At 33.0% G+C, this 17,264-nt stretch overlaps 1 protein-coding gene across 2 annotated transcripts in view; it reads right to left on the minus strand.

The window, feature by feature from the left end:
- LOC114324960 (4-hydroxyphenylpyruvate dioxygenase) overlaps positions 1–17,264 on the minus strand; it is an 87,124-nt gene that overhangs the window by 23,942 nt on the left and 45,918 nt on the right. Inside the window, exons 5-7 of one of the 2 annotated variants that reach the window (XM_050655312.1) lie at positions 15,531–15,656; positions 8,746–8,835; positions 4,551–4,651 (exon numbers count right to left, since the gene is read on the minus strand). In XM_050655312.1, the coding sequence (XP_050511269.1) occupies positions 4,551–4,651; positions 8,746–8,835; positions 15,531–15,656 (317 nt within the window). The remainder of the gene's footprint in view (positions 1–4,550; positions 4,652–8,745; positions 8,836–15,530; positions 15,657–17,264) is intronic. The other variant, XM_050655346.1, reaches the window with a different exon arrangement.

Below are 17,264 nucleotides of genomic sequence, written 5' to 3' on the forward strand. Positions count from 1 at the left end.
CGGTATACCACAAGGCTCAGTATTATCACCAATTTTATTTAATCTGTACACCTCTGACATACATAAGATGCAAATAAACAACATCCCATTCAAAATCATACAATATGCAGACGACTTTTGTGTCTATATGGAAAGCAAGAAATATGAAAACGGTATGCAAAACCTAAGTACAGTTTGTAGTTCCCTATTTCCATGGTTCTTAGAGAACGGCTTAAATTTATCAATTAAAAAATCAGCAGTATCTGTCTTTACAAGACACAATCTTCCTATAAACCAAGATGTATTACTTAGTGATCAATCTTTTACATTTAAAAATAATGTCAAATATCTGGGACTCATTCTGGACAAAAAACTAACTTGGAAACCACACATACAATATATGCTGGATAGATGTAGCAAAGGTATTAATTTCCTTAGAATGACAACTAGAGTGTGGTGGGGCTGCGATGTTGAAACATCTTTATTGTTTTATAGAGCTTATATACGATCCATTATAGATTATGGTGCTACTCTCTACGGTTCTGCTTCCAAAAACCTTTTAAGAAAAATTGACGTTTTCCAAAACTCTGCCTTGAGAATCTGTTTAGGTGCTATGAGATCTACTCCTATACAACCAATACACGTTGAAGCTTCTGAGCCTCCTTTAGAGATTAGAAGAAATTTACTAAGCGAAAAATGGGTACTTAAAGCACACACTACAAATTTCGAATTATTTTCCAGTATATGTCATCTTAACGAATCAGATCTTACTCACAAGTATTGGATTAAAAAACCATCTCCGCCTTTATGTACTGCATTACAGAACAATCCTATTTTTTCAAAGGAATTAAACACAGTAGACAAAAACTTAGACTACTTTGCTCTCTTCCATAAAACTGATGTAATAATACCCACATACAACGAAAACAACATAATCAGCAACAATATCCTGAAATCTATTTTGAACTGCTACAGTGATGCAACAGTTATATACACAGATGCATCTAAATCAGGAGAAGGGTCTGGCTGTGCGTATTTTTTACCCTCAGGAGGTTTCGAATTCAAATACAAACTTCCCAATGAGTTTTCAATTTTCTCTGCGGAATCATTGGCCATACTCGAAGCGTTGAAATATATTAAAAACTCTTATACTAAAAAAACGTTAATTCTTTCAGACTGCCTATCAGTTTTACAGAATATCAAAAATACTTTTTTGCCCAAAACATTTAGTAATCCTTACATATTTTTAATAAAGGATATGTTAAAGCAGTTAGAAGACTCTGGCTTCAATATAAAATTTATTTGGGTTAAGGCACATATTGGACTCAAAGATAATGAGTATGTAGACTACTTAGCCAAATCCAGTATAACATCAGGCACTTTATTGTCATATTCTTTATGTGTATCAGATGTTATTACTATTTTTAAAAGAAACCAACTATCGATATGGAAAGATCAATGGAATCTTTACTGCTTAACAAACCCCACAAGATACACCACTTTACAACCAGTGATTCCACAAAATACATGGTTTAAGAGTTTTAAAGCTCCACGTAAATATATAACAACTATAAATCGATTACGTTTTGGACATGCTTGCTATCCAAGTCATTTATATAAAATAAATGTGATTGAAGACAATAATTGCAAACATTGCGGAAAGCAGGGTGATCTTGATCATATCTTTTTTGAATGTACTAAGTTTCAACAGCATTCAAACTCTCTCTATAAAAATTTAATTCAACTTGATATGCATGCACCATTCAATATACAGTCTTTGCTGGCTACAGGCTCACAACAAATATACAATATCATTATAGATTTCTTGTCAGATACACGCACAGTCCTATAAGATTTGTACGCGGGCATGAGATTTTTTATGATTTAAGTTCAGATTTGCATCTTTTTTTTTTGTCATAAATGTTTTATCACTTTATCAGAGTTCCATTATTGTTTTTATTGTATTATTATTGTATTGTATTATTTATTGTGTTTGTATATATTGTTTCTGTTTATTTTGTATTAGGATTAGGATTGTATTTTGTTTATTGCAACTGGCTGAATGACTAATGTCTATGCCATTAAATAAAAAAAAAAAAAAAAAAAGTGTAACGGAAAAGACACGGCTAAATATTGGAAAGTTTTGTTAACACGAGAGCCGATCTAAATCAACTCCGACGCAATTGATATTTTACCAATTTTTCATGTTTTCCTGTAGAACTTTATATCAAAATGGAAGTGTTTTGTATAGTTTTATTACATACCAGTTTTTATTTAATTGTTACGATCATAAATTTCAATTAACAGAGAATTACGTCAACACCGTGGACACTTGTCAACTCCGAAGTCACAACATTTCCGTTTTTCGGAAAATATTTAAAAATGATCTCTGCTGGTATCATGGCTAAGTTGAATAGCTCATTTTATAAAAAATATTTAAAAATGAACTATGTAATTCTAAATCATGTTCTAAATTAAATTTCTCTACCTCGAAATTGCCGTCTATTTTGACGAATCACCCAATAGTGTAAATCTTTCTTCAACAGTGTGTCGGCAGTACGACAGTGACAGTGACACTATACTATCAAAAAAAGCACAATATTGTGATAACAATAATTATTATACTCATATGTGTGCTAAATATTGCCAAGTCAGTCAAGTTCGATTTCTTGTTATAGATAATCGATTGTTAGTAGTTCCAATGTCACACAAAATCTAGGCATGGTATAAAAAAGTTTATTTGAAGAAAGTGTATTTTTTGTTCTTCTTAATGGCGGTACATACTCGTTTTCTTAATATTTTATTTAATTATAGAGTGATTTCCACATACTAAAATATTTCTTTAATTGGACTCTGTACCGCAACTCTTTACTATATTGGAATATGCGAATATGCGAATATGCTATATTGCGAATATGTGTGCCAAATATCTAGACAAAATATTCAAAACTAAAGCTGCAATCTTGGAAAGCATTTTCCGCGTGCTGATGTTGCCTCTTAAATAATTCTAATAATATGTAAATGTTTTTAGCAACAATAAAATATTTCTTTCTGAATTTGACATTATGTTGTTGACACCAACAATAATTAAGACACATTCAGATAAATTCAGACCAACGAAACACAAAAATAATAATTCTTGACGTCAGTACAGTTGATTGATTATATTTTTTTACATTTTGGTATTTATTCGGGTAGAATAAATGATAAGATGATGATATCGAAATATTCTATTATCATTTTAGTTTTTTTTGTGACGTCTATATGTCTGAATAGATCTTTCCTCAGTTTTATCTCGAAAAGATTTATACTCAAAAAATCATAACAAAAACAATATTGAAAATATTTATATTAAGAATCTATGTAGGTACATATACAGGGTGTCCAAAAACTCTACCGACAAACGAAGACTGAAGATTCTTCAGATAATTTTAAGACAATTTAACAAAATTCACCTAGTCCGAAAATGCTTCCTAAGGAAGTTAGAGCTCTTTGAAGATGGCGTCTTGGAATCAGTTTTTCTTAAATATCTCCAGAACGCTTCTATTTAGAAAAACGAAAACTGGTATACTTATTTAATTTCCAGAGATAAATCGATTCCATCAATTACGAATTTCTAGTACCGGTCATAGGTGCCCGTTTTGGTTAGGGCAACGGTTATTTTATCGCATAACTTTTTGTCTTTAGCTTCTAAGCATTTATGATACTAGATTATTAAATTATAAGGTATTTCAGTACTAAAAGGTACTCTTGCTTTAATTAGGTAGGGTTCATCGTTTTCTAGAAAAATCGATTTGAAAAGTTTTCGTTTTTGAATTGGAAGAAAAATGGAAAATTTTTTTCAAAAAAAACACGGTGTATTTTAATGACTTAAAGTAAGAGTATCTTTTAGTACTAGAATACCTCATAATTTAATCATCAAATGTCAAAAATGCTTAAAAATTAAAGACAAAAAAGTAATGCGATAAAATAACCGTTGACCTGCCCAAAACGGTCGCATATGAGCGGTACTAGAATTCCGCAATTGAGGAAATCGATTTATCTCTGGAAGAAAAATAAGTGTACCCGTTTTCGTTTTTCTAAATAGTTTTTTTTTAATTTTTTTTTTCAAATTTAGGAAACGAAAAATTTTCAAATCGATTTTTCTAGAAAACGGTGCGTCCTGTCGACTTAAATCAAGAGTACCTTTTAGTACTAGCATACCACACGATTTAATAATCCAGTATCATAAATGCTTAGAAGTTAAAGAAAAAAAGTTATGCGATAAAATAACCGTTGCCCTACCCAAAACGGGTGCCTATGACTGGTACTAGAAATTAGTAATTGATGGAATCGATTTATCCCTGGAAATTAAATACGTGTACCAGTTTTCGTTTTTCTAAATAGAAGCGTTCTGGAGATATCTAATAGAAACTAATTCCACGACGCCATCTTCAAACAGCTCTAGCTCCCTTAGGAAGCATTTTCGGACTAGGTGAATTGGGTTAAATTGTGTTAAAATTATCTGAAGAATCTCCTGTCTTCGTTTGTCGGTAGAGTTTCTGGACACCCTGTATAGTTATTATACTTACAGTACTTTTCCTAGAGGATCTGGTTGACATGGCGAATATCCAGGTAGAAACTGACCTCGGTATAAACTTTTATCTATTAAAGTGTGGGTTGTATCGCCATACTGCAAATTATTATTAACATTATATAAAAACTAAGCGTTATAAATGATAAATCTATTATACGTCGTAGTCCTGTCGCCAGGGGGGGTACAACGGCCTCGTTAATTCAGATGGACTTACTCAAGTTTTTTTTATGTATTTTGACCCGTAGAACACGAATTTTTTGGGTAACAGTTGATCCGGATGTCGATAAGATTGTTATAGACCAAGAACTTGAGGAATCAAATAACAGCGATTTTTGGCAAAACAAAACAATATTTTGTATTTTTTGGGCCATTTTAAGTAAAAAATATTTCTACAAGTTTTTTCGTAGGATGCACAGTTTTCGAGATAAACGCGGTTGAACTTTAAAAAAATCGAAAAATTGCAATTTTTGAACCCGAATAACTTTTGATTAAAAAATAAAATAGCAAGTCTGCTTACCGCATTTGAAAGTTTAAGTCAAATTATATCGGTTTTGATTATTTGCATTGGTAAAAATTTATTGTTTTATTGTTTAACAAAGCTATAAACACGTAGGGTTTCCCGTGCTTTTACATGCGTTTTAACGCATGTAACGTAGAAATAGTCTTGATTGCACTAGTACCTATTCTACCTACTCGTTCGATTTTAAATGAGAAATCATAGAAACATCACTCACGCACTAGTTGTTTGTAGCTTTGTTTAGCAATAACACAATAAATTTTTAGCAATGCAAATAATCAAAACCGACATAATTTGACTTGAACTTTCAAAGGCGCTAAGCAGAATTGCTATTTTATTTTTTAATCAAAAGTTATTCGGGTTTAAAAATTGCAGTTTTTCGATTTTTTGAAAGTTCAACCGCGTTTATCTCGAAAACTGTGCATCCTGCTAAAAAACTTGTAGAAATATTTTTTGCTTAAAATGACCCAAAAAATACAAAATATTGTTTTGTTTTGCCAAAAATCGCTGTTATTTGATTCCTCAAGTTCTTGGTCTATAACAATCTTATCGACATCCGGATCAACTGTTACCCAAAAAATTCGTGTTCTACGGGTCAAAATACATAAAAAAAATTTGGGTAAGTCCATCTGAATTAACGAGGCCGTTGTACCCCCCCTGGCGACAGGACTATCAGTCAATGAGAGAAAAACAGGATTTTACCTCCGAATTCTATCCTACTGCATGGATTTGAATGAAATTTTGAGAATAGCCTCTACTTATCTCTTAACCTTCGGATGACCAAGCGGGGGAAATTGTGACCCCAGCGTAGGTTTTTCTTTAATAAATTCAAAAGTAGTTTTAAGTTTTAACTCATTATTTTTTTATTTGACTTTAATATCATTTTAGATATCCTCATATTTTGAAATAAAAAAAATTCCCTATATTTTACGAATAAAAAATATATTCTGAAGTTGATGTTTAGTAAAATACCGTCTATTATGTGTAATTCCAAGTAGTTTTACGCTAATGACGTCGACTTTGCAAAGTAACAAGACACTTACTCAACATACACACTACACATGACACTAATACTCATGTTGTGACTGGCTGAATGACATAAAGTCCATGCCAAAAAAAACTTCATTTTTTTGTTACTTGTCATTTTTGACATTTTTGACCTGTGGTCATTTTCCCCCCTTGGTCATCCGTGTAACAAAAAAAGTTTGGTCATCGGAAGATTAATTCAAGGTCTACCCTATGCTGATGTGTGCTTTTATCTTGGGGGTGGTTCCCACCTCTTCTCGGGGGTGGAAAATTTTTTGGTCAAAATAATCACGAAAGTAGCTAGAGAACCTAATTCTAAGCAAAAAATGTTCTATAATTTTATATAATTTGATATAACGAAAATGTTTATACCCGTATACACGCCAATGGTGAATACAAAATTCTTAATTGTATGGCAAAAAATGCACAAGAACTACCTCTGAAAACCTACTAAATTTCATTTGCATATCTCAACCGGTTTTAGAGCAATAAATAAATCGTCAGTTTGTAAGAAAAAAATTTAACATCTCGTATCTCGGAAACGAAGCATTTGCGGATATATGTTTATAAAGCAAACGATCATTATTTGTTCATGCAGAATTACCCCCTTAAATTTTGCCGCACTTATTTAGAAACACCCTGTATTGGTGAAGAACATGGCTAGTTGTTAACGCACTTTTTTATTATCCAACATAAGCAAATGTTAATAAGAAAAGAAAATGTTAAGAAAGCCTAAGGCTACAATTGAGTTTTAATTTCAAAATTTTTTATATATTATGCTACAATATTCCACAGGGTGTTTCGAACTTTAAGGAAAAAACACAGTAAGATTGTTACACCCGGTATAAAAATGACATTTACCTCTCTAGCAACAATATTATTACATCGATATTCAAATAATAAGACTATAACCTACTAAAGAAAACACTCAAATCGGACAACTGGTTTAGGAAATTCGAGACATCAAACATGTCCCATTTTTAAGGTGTTCCTTTAATTTTGCCGGTGTGTGTAGTTACAATATTGTTATTGTAGTATAAGAAAATAAACTATAATCTATGTCCTAAATACTGAGCAATAAGGGTAAAGTTTTACAAATTTGTTTGACGGTAAGACTTATAGGATTATAACGATTACTTTTTGTTAATGATTTCTGTTTCGTTCATTTGATGTTTCGGAAAACTTTCAGAAAATTTAAGTGGTTCATTGATTATTCAAAAACTATACAGTGAACCAGATCGGCGATAACATGACCGGCCAGAAAACTCAGTGTAGATAGATTTGAATAGCTAAATATCCGGATAAATAGATACTTGTAAGTTGAAAAATGGAATAATATCCAAAAAAATGATTCATTAAAATACGGAAGTCAAAAAATATACAAAAAAAATCATTTATACGATGGCCATGTTACTGTTGTTTAGAAGAAACAGGCAAATTTATGTGCAGTGAAGAAGAATGCAAATTACATTTCAACCATTTTTCCCTTAAGTTTACCTAGTATTCTAAAGTTAGAATTATTTAAAGTCTTTTATCAACTTTATTTAGTTACCTCACAAATATTATGAATAAGATAATATTTTAATTAACCCTTATCCGCTATAAGTTCGTTAGTAGATGGGATAATTAAAAGTTCGCGAGCGCCAGTGGTGACAAGTCAGTGAACTTTGTAACTGTGTATTCTACAGATTTCCTGTCGCTAAGCATAAAGTCAGATTTCCTCGCATTTGCGAGGGCCGAAAGTTCCTTATAATAAACAAAAAGTTTTTTTTTAATGAGAGATTTGAAATTAAAAATCACACTAATTTTTCTCTTTTTTTCACCCCTGTAACTGATTAAAATAAACAGAAGTTTTCAGGGACTTTTGACCCTCGATAATAATGTAATATATTTCATTCTTCGTTTAAATTTTTCAACAATACTTATATATATTATTAGTTTTCTCCGGATTCGAAAAATAGTTAATACATTTAAAAAGAGTTGGCATGAAATTTTACGTTTATGCTCTTAATTATTTGTTTAAATGCAATAAATGCATAATTTAATATTTAAGTAAGTATTATACTATAATTATATTAAATTATTATACTGTTTTGCAGAATAAACGTTTTCTTATCTTAGCTGTCAACATAAACTTCAAAAAGATAAGCAAAATCTTAAAAATAATCATAATGAATAATAAATTCTGTTCTTACTAATAATATAATTATCGATTACAATCCAATTACTTCTTTTCGTTGTAAATATTACACGATAAGAATTAAATAATAAGTTTGAAACAATTATTATTTGCTTTTCTCCTTTCCTCTTGTAAATATTACACGATAAGAATTAAATAATAAGTTTGAAACAATTATTATTTGCTTTTCTCCTTCCCTCTTTAAATTTCCGACCGAAACAGTAGTACTGTTTCGGTGGCCGCTAGGTGGCAATACCAGTCATACCAGCGAAACTCACACAGGATAGCCAACACTTTTCTCTTTAAATTTCCAGCGAAAATGATACTAGTAATCCGCTAGGTAGGTGGCGATACCAGCGGAGCTCATAGCGTATACTTAGATGTAAATAATATTATTGCTAATTTTGAAATGTCACTATTTTTGAAACACATTCACGTTTAATTACATAAAACACAAAATCAACTTACAGTTTGGATTAAAGCATAACGAACAATCCCTTCAAAATCAGCTTCCTCCCAAATATCTCTCAAGATTTTAGCGCCTTGGGATTTTGCTCTCTGAAATAAGGAAATATAATTGTTTTTAAAGCGAAAATCATGAAAATAAAGAAAATAATGGGAAACGAAAATAAAGACAAAGAATAACGAGTCTGACTCGTCATTGGAATTGAACATGCGTGGTGTTTTTCTTGCAGTAGCGAATGCCCATGCGTTACACAATAAGACAGGTGGCCGCGTAACAAATGACGTTATCAAACTAATACATTAGTTTCAACACGTTTACATTTTAATTTTTATTTCGTCTATATTACACTAAAATGGAGGAAATAAAACATATAGTTTATGAAAGTGATAAGGAGAATGATCTTAAGCAATCGGATGTAGAATTTATTAGTGATTACAGCTCCGGTATTAATAAATAAAACAACTATGACGGACAATTCGACCATATTCATCTACATCTACATAGTTTCTTTCTATGAAAGATAGACTAAATCCAAAGCTAGTTTCTTCCTATGAAAGATACACTAAATCCAACGCTTCTCTAATAATTCGATGTTTCTTGTACGTGTCTTTGCCTTTATCCCTGTATGGGATTGGATTTTATAATGACATTGTCTATAAGTTTGTATCTTGGGCCTTAGTATCAATTCAGCTTACGAACATGTCCTGCCTGAGCTTCTCCCCAAGAATCCTTTGGTCTTACTCTCCTACTCGTTCCTGAAACTTGCAGATCAACTATTCTTCGTATTGGGTGATTATAATCTCGGGATTGAACACACTGGCGAAGCGTCCATGTAACCACTGTTACCATTGGTAACAGTTAAAAATTTTGCAAATAAATATGTATTTTATGACGATGAATAATAATTCCATTTATTATTTTATTTTATTTTTACCAATAGAAATATATTATTGTATTATGTGTTAATAGTACCTAATTCAGTAAATAGCCAGACACACGAAAATATTGTCGAGTTTATGTGACTCAGTTGCACTTTATTATATTCTGTTACCAGTCTCATTTGTGGTGACAATGAATGGTTATCTCGCTGTCGCTCGGGCGGCTCGGGACCGGCTAGTGAAAATTTTGAAGGAGCGATGGGCGTAAGCGCGCTGTGTATATCAGTAGGGCTGTTACCAGATTTAAATTTGCTAACAGTACCTATAATAAAAAGTGTGCGTGCAGTTCACCATGGATGAGTGTCGCTGCGTAATCGATCAACTACTTGAAAAGTAATTCTGATTGAAAAATAAAATGAGATTATTGAAAATGAAAGACCTATTTTAAACAATTTAAAAAAGGAATTTAAAAAATTAGCTTGATATTTTAAATTTAGTTGGTACAGTGAAAATCCTTGGTTATGTGGTTGCAAGAAAAATATACTGTATTGTTGGCCATGTTTTCTGGTTTTTACAGAAAAATGGGTGGACCAGGTTCACGATTTAAATAGTTTTAGAGTTTTAAAAAAGAGACATGAAATTTCTCCGTTACCTACATGTAAGATGTATACCCAATTTGATTCAGTTTGGCAAAACAAGAATCAAAAGTTCTCTTAGCCAAGCATTTAAAGCAAATATTGCTAAACATAATGAGTTTGTTAAAAAAAATAGGTAGGTACTCGTATATCCTTAGCTCACTTATAATAGATATGTACCGTATGTTTTTTGGCCGAACAAGAATTAGCGTTTCGTGGTCATTTTGAGGGCGACTGCTCTGACATTCGAGGCAATAGGGCTTTTCATTCACAGTCATTTGTTTCGAGCTTCTGTCATGTGTCACATAAAATTAATATATCCACGTCATACGTTATTGGTATCCACCATGATACAAACCGAGGACGTATGACGTAGATATAATATTATGTGACACATGACAGAAGCTCGAAACAAACGACAATCGATGAAAAGCCCTATTACAGGGAATTGTTAACATTAATTGCCAAAAATGATCAAAAATTTTGCCAACATCTAGAAACATCAACTGTTTTTCGAGAGTTTCAAGTGATATACAAAATGATATTATTGAAGCTATATGTATATACATTTAGCCATATCTTCATTTTTTTAAATAAGATTTTTTGCATCTGGTTTTGGTAACACTTTAGAAAAAGTCACGCGTCGCCACTGATTGAACACTCCCTAACCATATTAACTAATGCTGTCATTTTCGTATGCATTGGGGCCGTCCCTAGATTTTTCCGAATATATCCATTCTTTATTTTTATCCTTTTTGTAACTATACTCATATACGTGGCGCCCCTAGCTCAGTGGATATGTTCATCATCATCCAGCCAATTTACGTCCACTGCTGGACATAGGTCTCCCCCAATTGTTTCCACAGTTCACGGTTTTGTGCTAATTGTTGCCAGTTTTTAATAATCCGCCTAATATCATATTTATGCCCATCGTGTACGCGGCTTCCTCTACTGCGTTTATCTTCTCTTGATCTCCATTCCATTAGCTTTCATGTCCATATTGAATCCTTCAGCCTGGCAACGTGTCCTGCCCAGTTCAATTTGAGCTTGGTGACACGTTCTATAACATCTGTGATACCGGTTCTTTGTCTGAGATCTTCATTTCTTATTTTATCCTTTATGTTACGCCCAGCATGGATCTTTCCATATGCATTTGAGCAACCCTCATTTTCGACGCTGTTGTCTTGGTTAGAGTCAGTGTCTCTACTCCATATGTCATTACCGGTAGCACACATTAATCAAAAACTATTCTTTTGAAACTAATCGGTATACTGCTCCTAAATATGTCTCTCAGCACTCCGTAGGCTGCCCAAGCAAGAGTTAATCTTTTTTTTATTTCGCAGGTTTGGTTATCTCTGCCAATTCTAATTTCATGACCTAAGTAAATGTAATTTTACACTAGTTCTACTTATTGTTCACGTATAATCAGCTGTCCGCCAGGAATCAGATTAGTCATAAATTTAGTTTTAGTAAAGTTCATTTTCAGGCCTATTTTCCAGCAGATAGCGTCTAACTCATTTAGAATTTTCTTTACTTCTTCTAGGTCATCAGTTATAAGGATTATGTCATCTGCAAATTTGTGCATTTCATCTGCACTTTTCTCCATCTATTGTGATCCCTTTATTGTCTCAGTTGAGCATGTTAAAGGCATATTCCAGAACAGTTATGAATAGTTTTGGCTAGAGTGTGTCGCCTTGTCTTACGCCGCGTTCTATGCTTATTTGTTTGGTTTTATCATGTATTTTAACATTCATTGTTGCCTCTTTATAAATATTATAGATGAGTTTTCTATAACGATAGTCAATGCGGCATTCATCTAGAGCTTCTAAAATGCTATCCAGCTCTTTCGTGCCAAAGGCTTTATGAAAATCTACAAATGCTAAGACAAGGGGTTTATTATATTCTATTGACTTTTCAATTAGTAACTTTACTGCCTGAAGATGGTTGTATGTTTCAAAGTTTGTGGGAAATCCAGCATGTTCTTTTGGCTGGTAAAATCTAGCTTCTTGTCTACTATTTTGATGTCACTACTTTTGTAAGGAGTTTGTATAAGTGGTTTAGCAGGCTAATGGGTCTAAAATGTTCTAAGTCTGACTTATCTCCCTTCTTATACAAAAGTATTTTTACTGCGTTTTTCCATTTTTCAGGTATCAACTTTAGATGAAGGCATAAGTCGAAGAGATTTTTTATTTTATCTCTGAGAAAGTATATTATAGGTGGATATGTTACTGGTTTAAAAATATCCCGATAACGCGTTACACACTCGGCACTGACAAATTTTTTAATTTCTTCTAATTTTACTGAGCCGCCACCATGTTTCGTAGGGCACTAAAGCCGTAGGTCTTGGCTACGTGAGTGGTCGTTAAGTTATATAAGGAGAGACCTTAAAACCGTAACACTAGTCCTTAGCCAGAAGGTTACACGTATGTTACTTTATGTTTTTGCTCCATTCATACATATCACCATTCTCTGTAACATTCTCTCAACAGAAAGAGTATTTAAAAGCAATCTTTGATTAAAGAAGGCAGGGGAAATCTGAGATCTTTGAAGAGAATTAGGCGGCACCTACATTGGATCGGTATTTCTCCGATCCGACCTCGGATTAAAAAATAAACCCATAGTATTAAATGGCGTTGCCTACATTGGATTTGTTTTTCTCCGATCCGATCCGATATCGACCGACGTCGAACTGCTTCTCTGCTGTAGCTTCTCATATCAATCGCCCGATATCGGGCGATTTACGGATCCAATGTAGGTGCAGCCATTTAGTACCATGAGTTTGTTTTCAAACCGACGTCGGATCGGATCGGATCGGATCAGATTGGATCGGATCGGATCGGATCGGATCGGAGAAATACGGATCCAATGTAGGTGCGACCTTAAACGGATCATACGTACACCAATCCATATAACAAAAGTTACTTCCACTTTTGTGGAAAGTCAAAGAGAAACTATAAAATATTGGTAGTACAAAAAACGTAAGCCTTGAATAATTATTCCGAACTGACTAGGAATTTGAACCCATTTCAAACAGAGAAATCTTAAACAGAGTAGGTCAAGGCGAAGGAGACTTAATGAAGATGATAAAAAAGAGAAAACTTGAATATCTGGGGCATATAATGAGAGGTAACAGATACAGGATACTGAAGTTAACACTCAATGGACAGATTGACAGAAAAATAGGAATTGGTAGCAAGAAATATTCAATGGCTCCGAAACCTTTTCGTCAATGGACTGGCTTATCAGCAGATCAACTATTACATGCCGCGCAAGATCGAGGACGATATCGGCAAAATATCATGGAAGCTACCCACGCCTAAACTTTGGGCACGGTACTTAAAGAAAAAGAAGACGAGTAATTTAAAAAATGTTCCAAATCTACATTGATAAGATATTAAAAAAATTTACAAAAAGAGATTTTCCTAATACAGTAGAAAACATTTGGTTATTGGGGAAAGGCGGGCAAAACGGGGTAGCTGCCTAAAACAGGGTACCCCCTTTTTTTCAATATCACTCGCTCCGTCTATACGATGTTAATGAAATTATATTATAGACGCCTGTTTACGCCTTCTGTCATAAAGCAGATATAATTAACTGTGAGTCGATTGTTGTGAAGAGTACATGTGCGTTTTAAGTTAACCAAGTTATAATATCGACCGAAAAATAATCCATCGTTAGTATTACTAAAACATAAGGGAAAAAGAAAAACATTACTAAAACAATTTATTATTTAATATCATTACCTCCAACTAACAGTGAATGTGTTCTAGAGTATCTGTTTGTCATTATGTTAAAAAATAAAATCTTGTAATAATTTAAACAGGTCATAATCTCAAAATCTGCTCTTTGGGCAAAATGGGGTACCAATAGGTAGGGTAAAATGGGGTACCCTTTTTACCATACCTATTGGTAGTCTTTACTCTTTTACGATTCACAGACGAGTAAGAAATCGCAATTGAATAAAACTAAAAAATTAGAGTCAGATTCAGAAGGCGAAGATAGTGACACTGACTGGTTCTACGGAAACTTTTATTCAACTTCCACAGAAGGATGGATAAGCTGATCCAGTCGCCTTAAATGGGCTAAAAATGCATGTGCAGGTGTAGAAGATGAGGATGATGAAGTAGTACTTGTATGCTAATTTTGTCAATAGGCTTTTCTTGGTTTCAATTTGGTACCCCATTTTACCCTATACGACGGGCATAATGGGGCAATTTACATTAGTTTCTGTTTTTTCATATACAGTAGACTCGCGATTATCCGAGTCTCGGTTATCCGAGCCCCTCGGTTAACCGAGGCAAAAGTCATAACTGGTGAGTTACAACTTTCAACCTTGGTGCAACATTGCCGCCTCAAAAAGAGGATTGAAGCTTACGAAAAAATCAATCAAAGGACTTTTTTAAACAGTAATATTGATAAGATAAATGTTTTTACCTCTAATAGACAGAACTGCATTAGTTTTGTCATTAAAATATCCACAGCTATGGTTATTTACGTGTTTTTCTATCAATATAACCGATTTCAGTGTTAACCGAGTTTTTTGGTATCCGAGGTAGTCACGGTCCCAATTACCTCGGATAATCGCGAGTCTACTGTAGTAAAAAAACTTTGACTTTTTTAAATTTAAATTTTATTAATAAATAGTTACTACTGTAACAATTATATATGTCTTATTTTAAGACCTTAAAAGTTACAGATTTTTTTTTAAATCCCAATTTAAACCTTAAGTACCCCATTTTGCCCGCCCTTCCCCTATGACATTGTGCACAAATGAATTAAATATGAAGAACAAGTAGTTGTACTGAAGTACCTACAGGACAAATTGGTAAATATATGGTTGGAAAATTTAATTAAAATCTCAATTGAAATAAAAGACAATTAAAATAATTAGTAATCAAATTATACATGATATTATTTAATTAAATACTAGATTTAAATATGAAGGATATCACATATTTTTTTTTAACTTAAAACACCTAAAAATGAAACCTAAGGTATACATAAATACTAGTGTGGACACACTCTAAATTCAATAGTATCCTTGAAAAAGTGCAACAGATTGACTAGCGAATGAAATGCAAAATAAGTTTTAATATATTACTCTGAATCAAATATAAACAAAATCTGCCTTGATCTTTTTTATCTTTTTAATATATTATTCTTTTTTAGGCCACCTTTGACACAAACGTAAATTTGAAAATTATTTTATTAATAATAAAAAATATTTTAATAATTTAATTTCTAAAATGTACATATAAAAATGCATGAACTCACTTCTACAATTCCCTCCAAGTTTTCAACTTCAAATGCGATATCCTTTACTCCATCTCCATGTCTTATCAGGTGGCCATTTAAAACTTGCTCACCTGGATTGTAGGGGGAAGTTAGCAACAGAAATATCTGCAAACAACTTAAGTTACTCAACAAATATTTTTCTTCTACATGTTTTTTTTTCATTAGATATAACAATTAATAAATAACTGTAATAGTATGGTATAACTGGGTCTAGGACGTTTCATCGCCGCCAGTTCATCGCCGCCGTTTCGATGCCGCCAGTTCATCGCCGGCCGATTCATCGCCGGCCGTTTCGATGCCGCCGGTTCATCGCCAGTCAGTTAATCGCTAACTGATATATTTCCGAATTTTCGACCAATTTCCGACAGTTATTATTTATTTTTAGTAATAATTAGGAATTCTAGGAAATGCGAGATATGACCATTCCCGTTGCCATACTTAATCTTTTAATAGATTTTTAAACTTTTATAATATAAAATATAATTCAGCACTACAAATTTAATACTGTTTAGTATCAAATTTAGGGGAAGTAGAAATAGAACAGTAAATTAATATAATAATATTTTTTATCTATTTATTTGTCATAAGTTTTGAACTGAATTTAACGTCGTGTCGTGTCATCTCCCATAATACAAAATCAACTGACGATGAAACGGCCGGCGATGAAACGGCCGGCGATGAAATGGACTGGCGATGAACCGGCGGCATCGAAACGGCGGCGATGAACCGGCGGCGATGAAACGTCCCATTCCGGGTATAACTAGACCCAAACCCAGACATCCAAAGTGAAAGGTATCCTCCAACACCAAATTGTTCTATAAGGGCCACATAATGTTTAGAAAAAAGTCACACCATTTTGAGCGTCCGGTTGGGGTGGGGGGGGGGAGAGGGGAGAGAAAGCGGTAAATTCGTAGTTTTTTACGTTTTTTCGTCAATATTTCTAAAACTATGCAGTTTAACATGAACAACCTTTTGTACAAAAATATTCTACATAAAATTTGAAATAAAAAAGGCCCTATGCATAATACTTCTAAAATGAACGGTTCCAAAGTTACGGAGATAGTATATTATAATTGGTCCAAAAAAAGGCCTAACCCAGACATCCAAAGTAAAAGTTTTCCTCCAACACAAAATTGTTCTATATGGTCCATATATTGTTCAGTAAAAAGTTACACCAATTTGAGCGTCCGGTTTGGGGGGAGATGGGGGAGAAGTCGGTAAATTAGTAGTTCTTTTACGTTTTTCGTCAATATTTCTAAAACTATGCTTTAGCGTAAATTATGTTCTATACTCAAATTTTCTACATAAAATTTAAAACAAAAGAAGTACATAATTGTTATAAAATCAACGGTTACAGAGTTACGGAGAGTGAAAAGTGGAGGTTTTCGATACTTTATATATTTTCTGGGCAATTTATAATATTATTAGAGGAAATAAAAAATGTAGTATATCAAAGTGTGTAAATCATTTATTTCTTTAGCTGAGCGCTTTCGACATAAATGTCATCATCGGAGCTAATGGTCAATTGTTAAAAAAGTACCGCTACAAAATTGAGGTGTTAACATTTGCATTTTGTGAAAATAAATTGCTATGTCCACCGTACAACCCCAAACAGTAAAAACAGAAAAACGGCCACATTACACGTTACACAAACACAAAAAACCTTTTTTCATGGTATAGGTATCACCCATCCATTGTTGGCCTAGTAGAAAC

This window comes from Diabrotica virgifera, chromosome 1 (assembly GCF_917563875.1).
Source record: "Diabrotica virgifera virgifera chromosome 1, PGI_DIABVI_V3a".
NCBI classification, from domain to species: Eukaryota; Metazoa; Arthropoda; class Insecta; order Coleoptera; family Chrysomelidae; genus Diabrotica; species Diabrotica virgifera.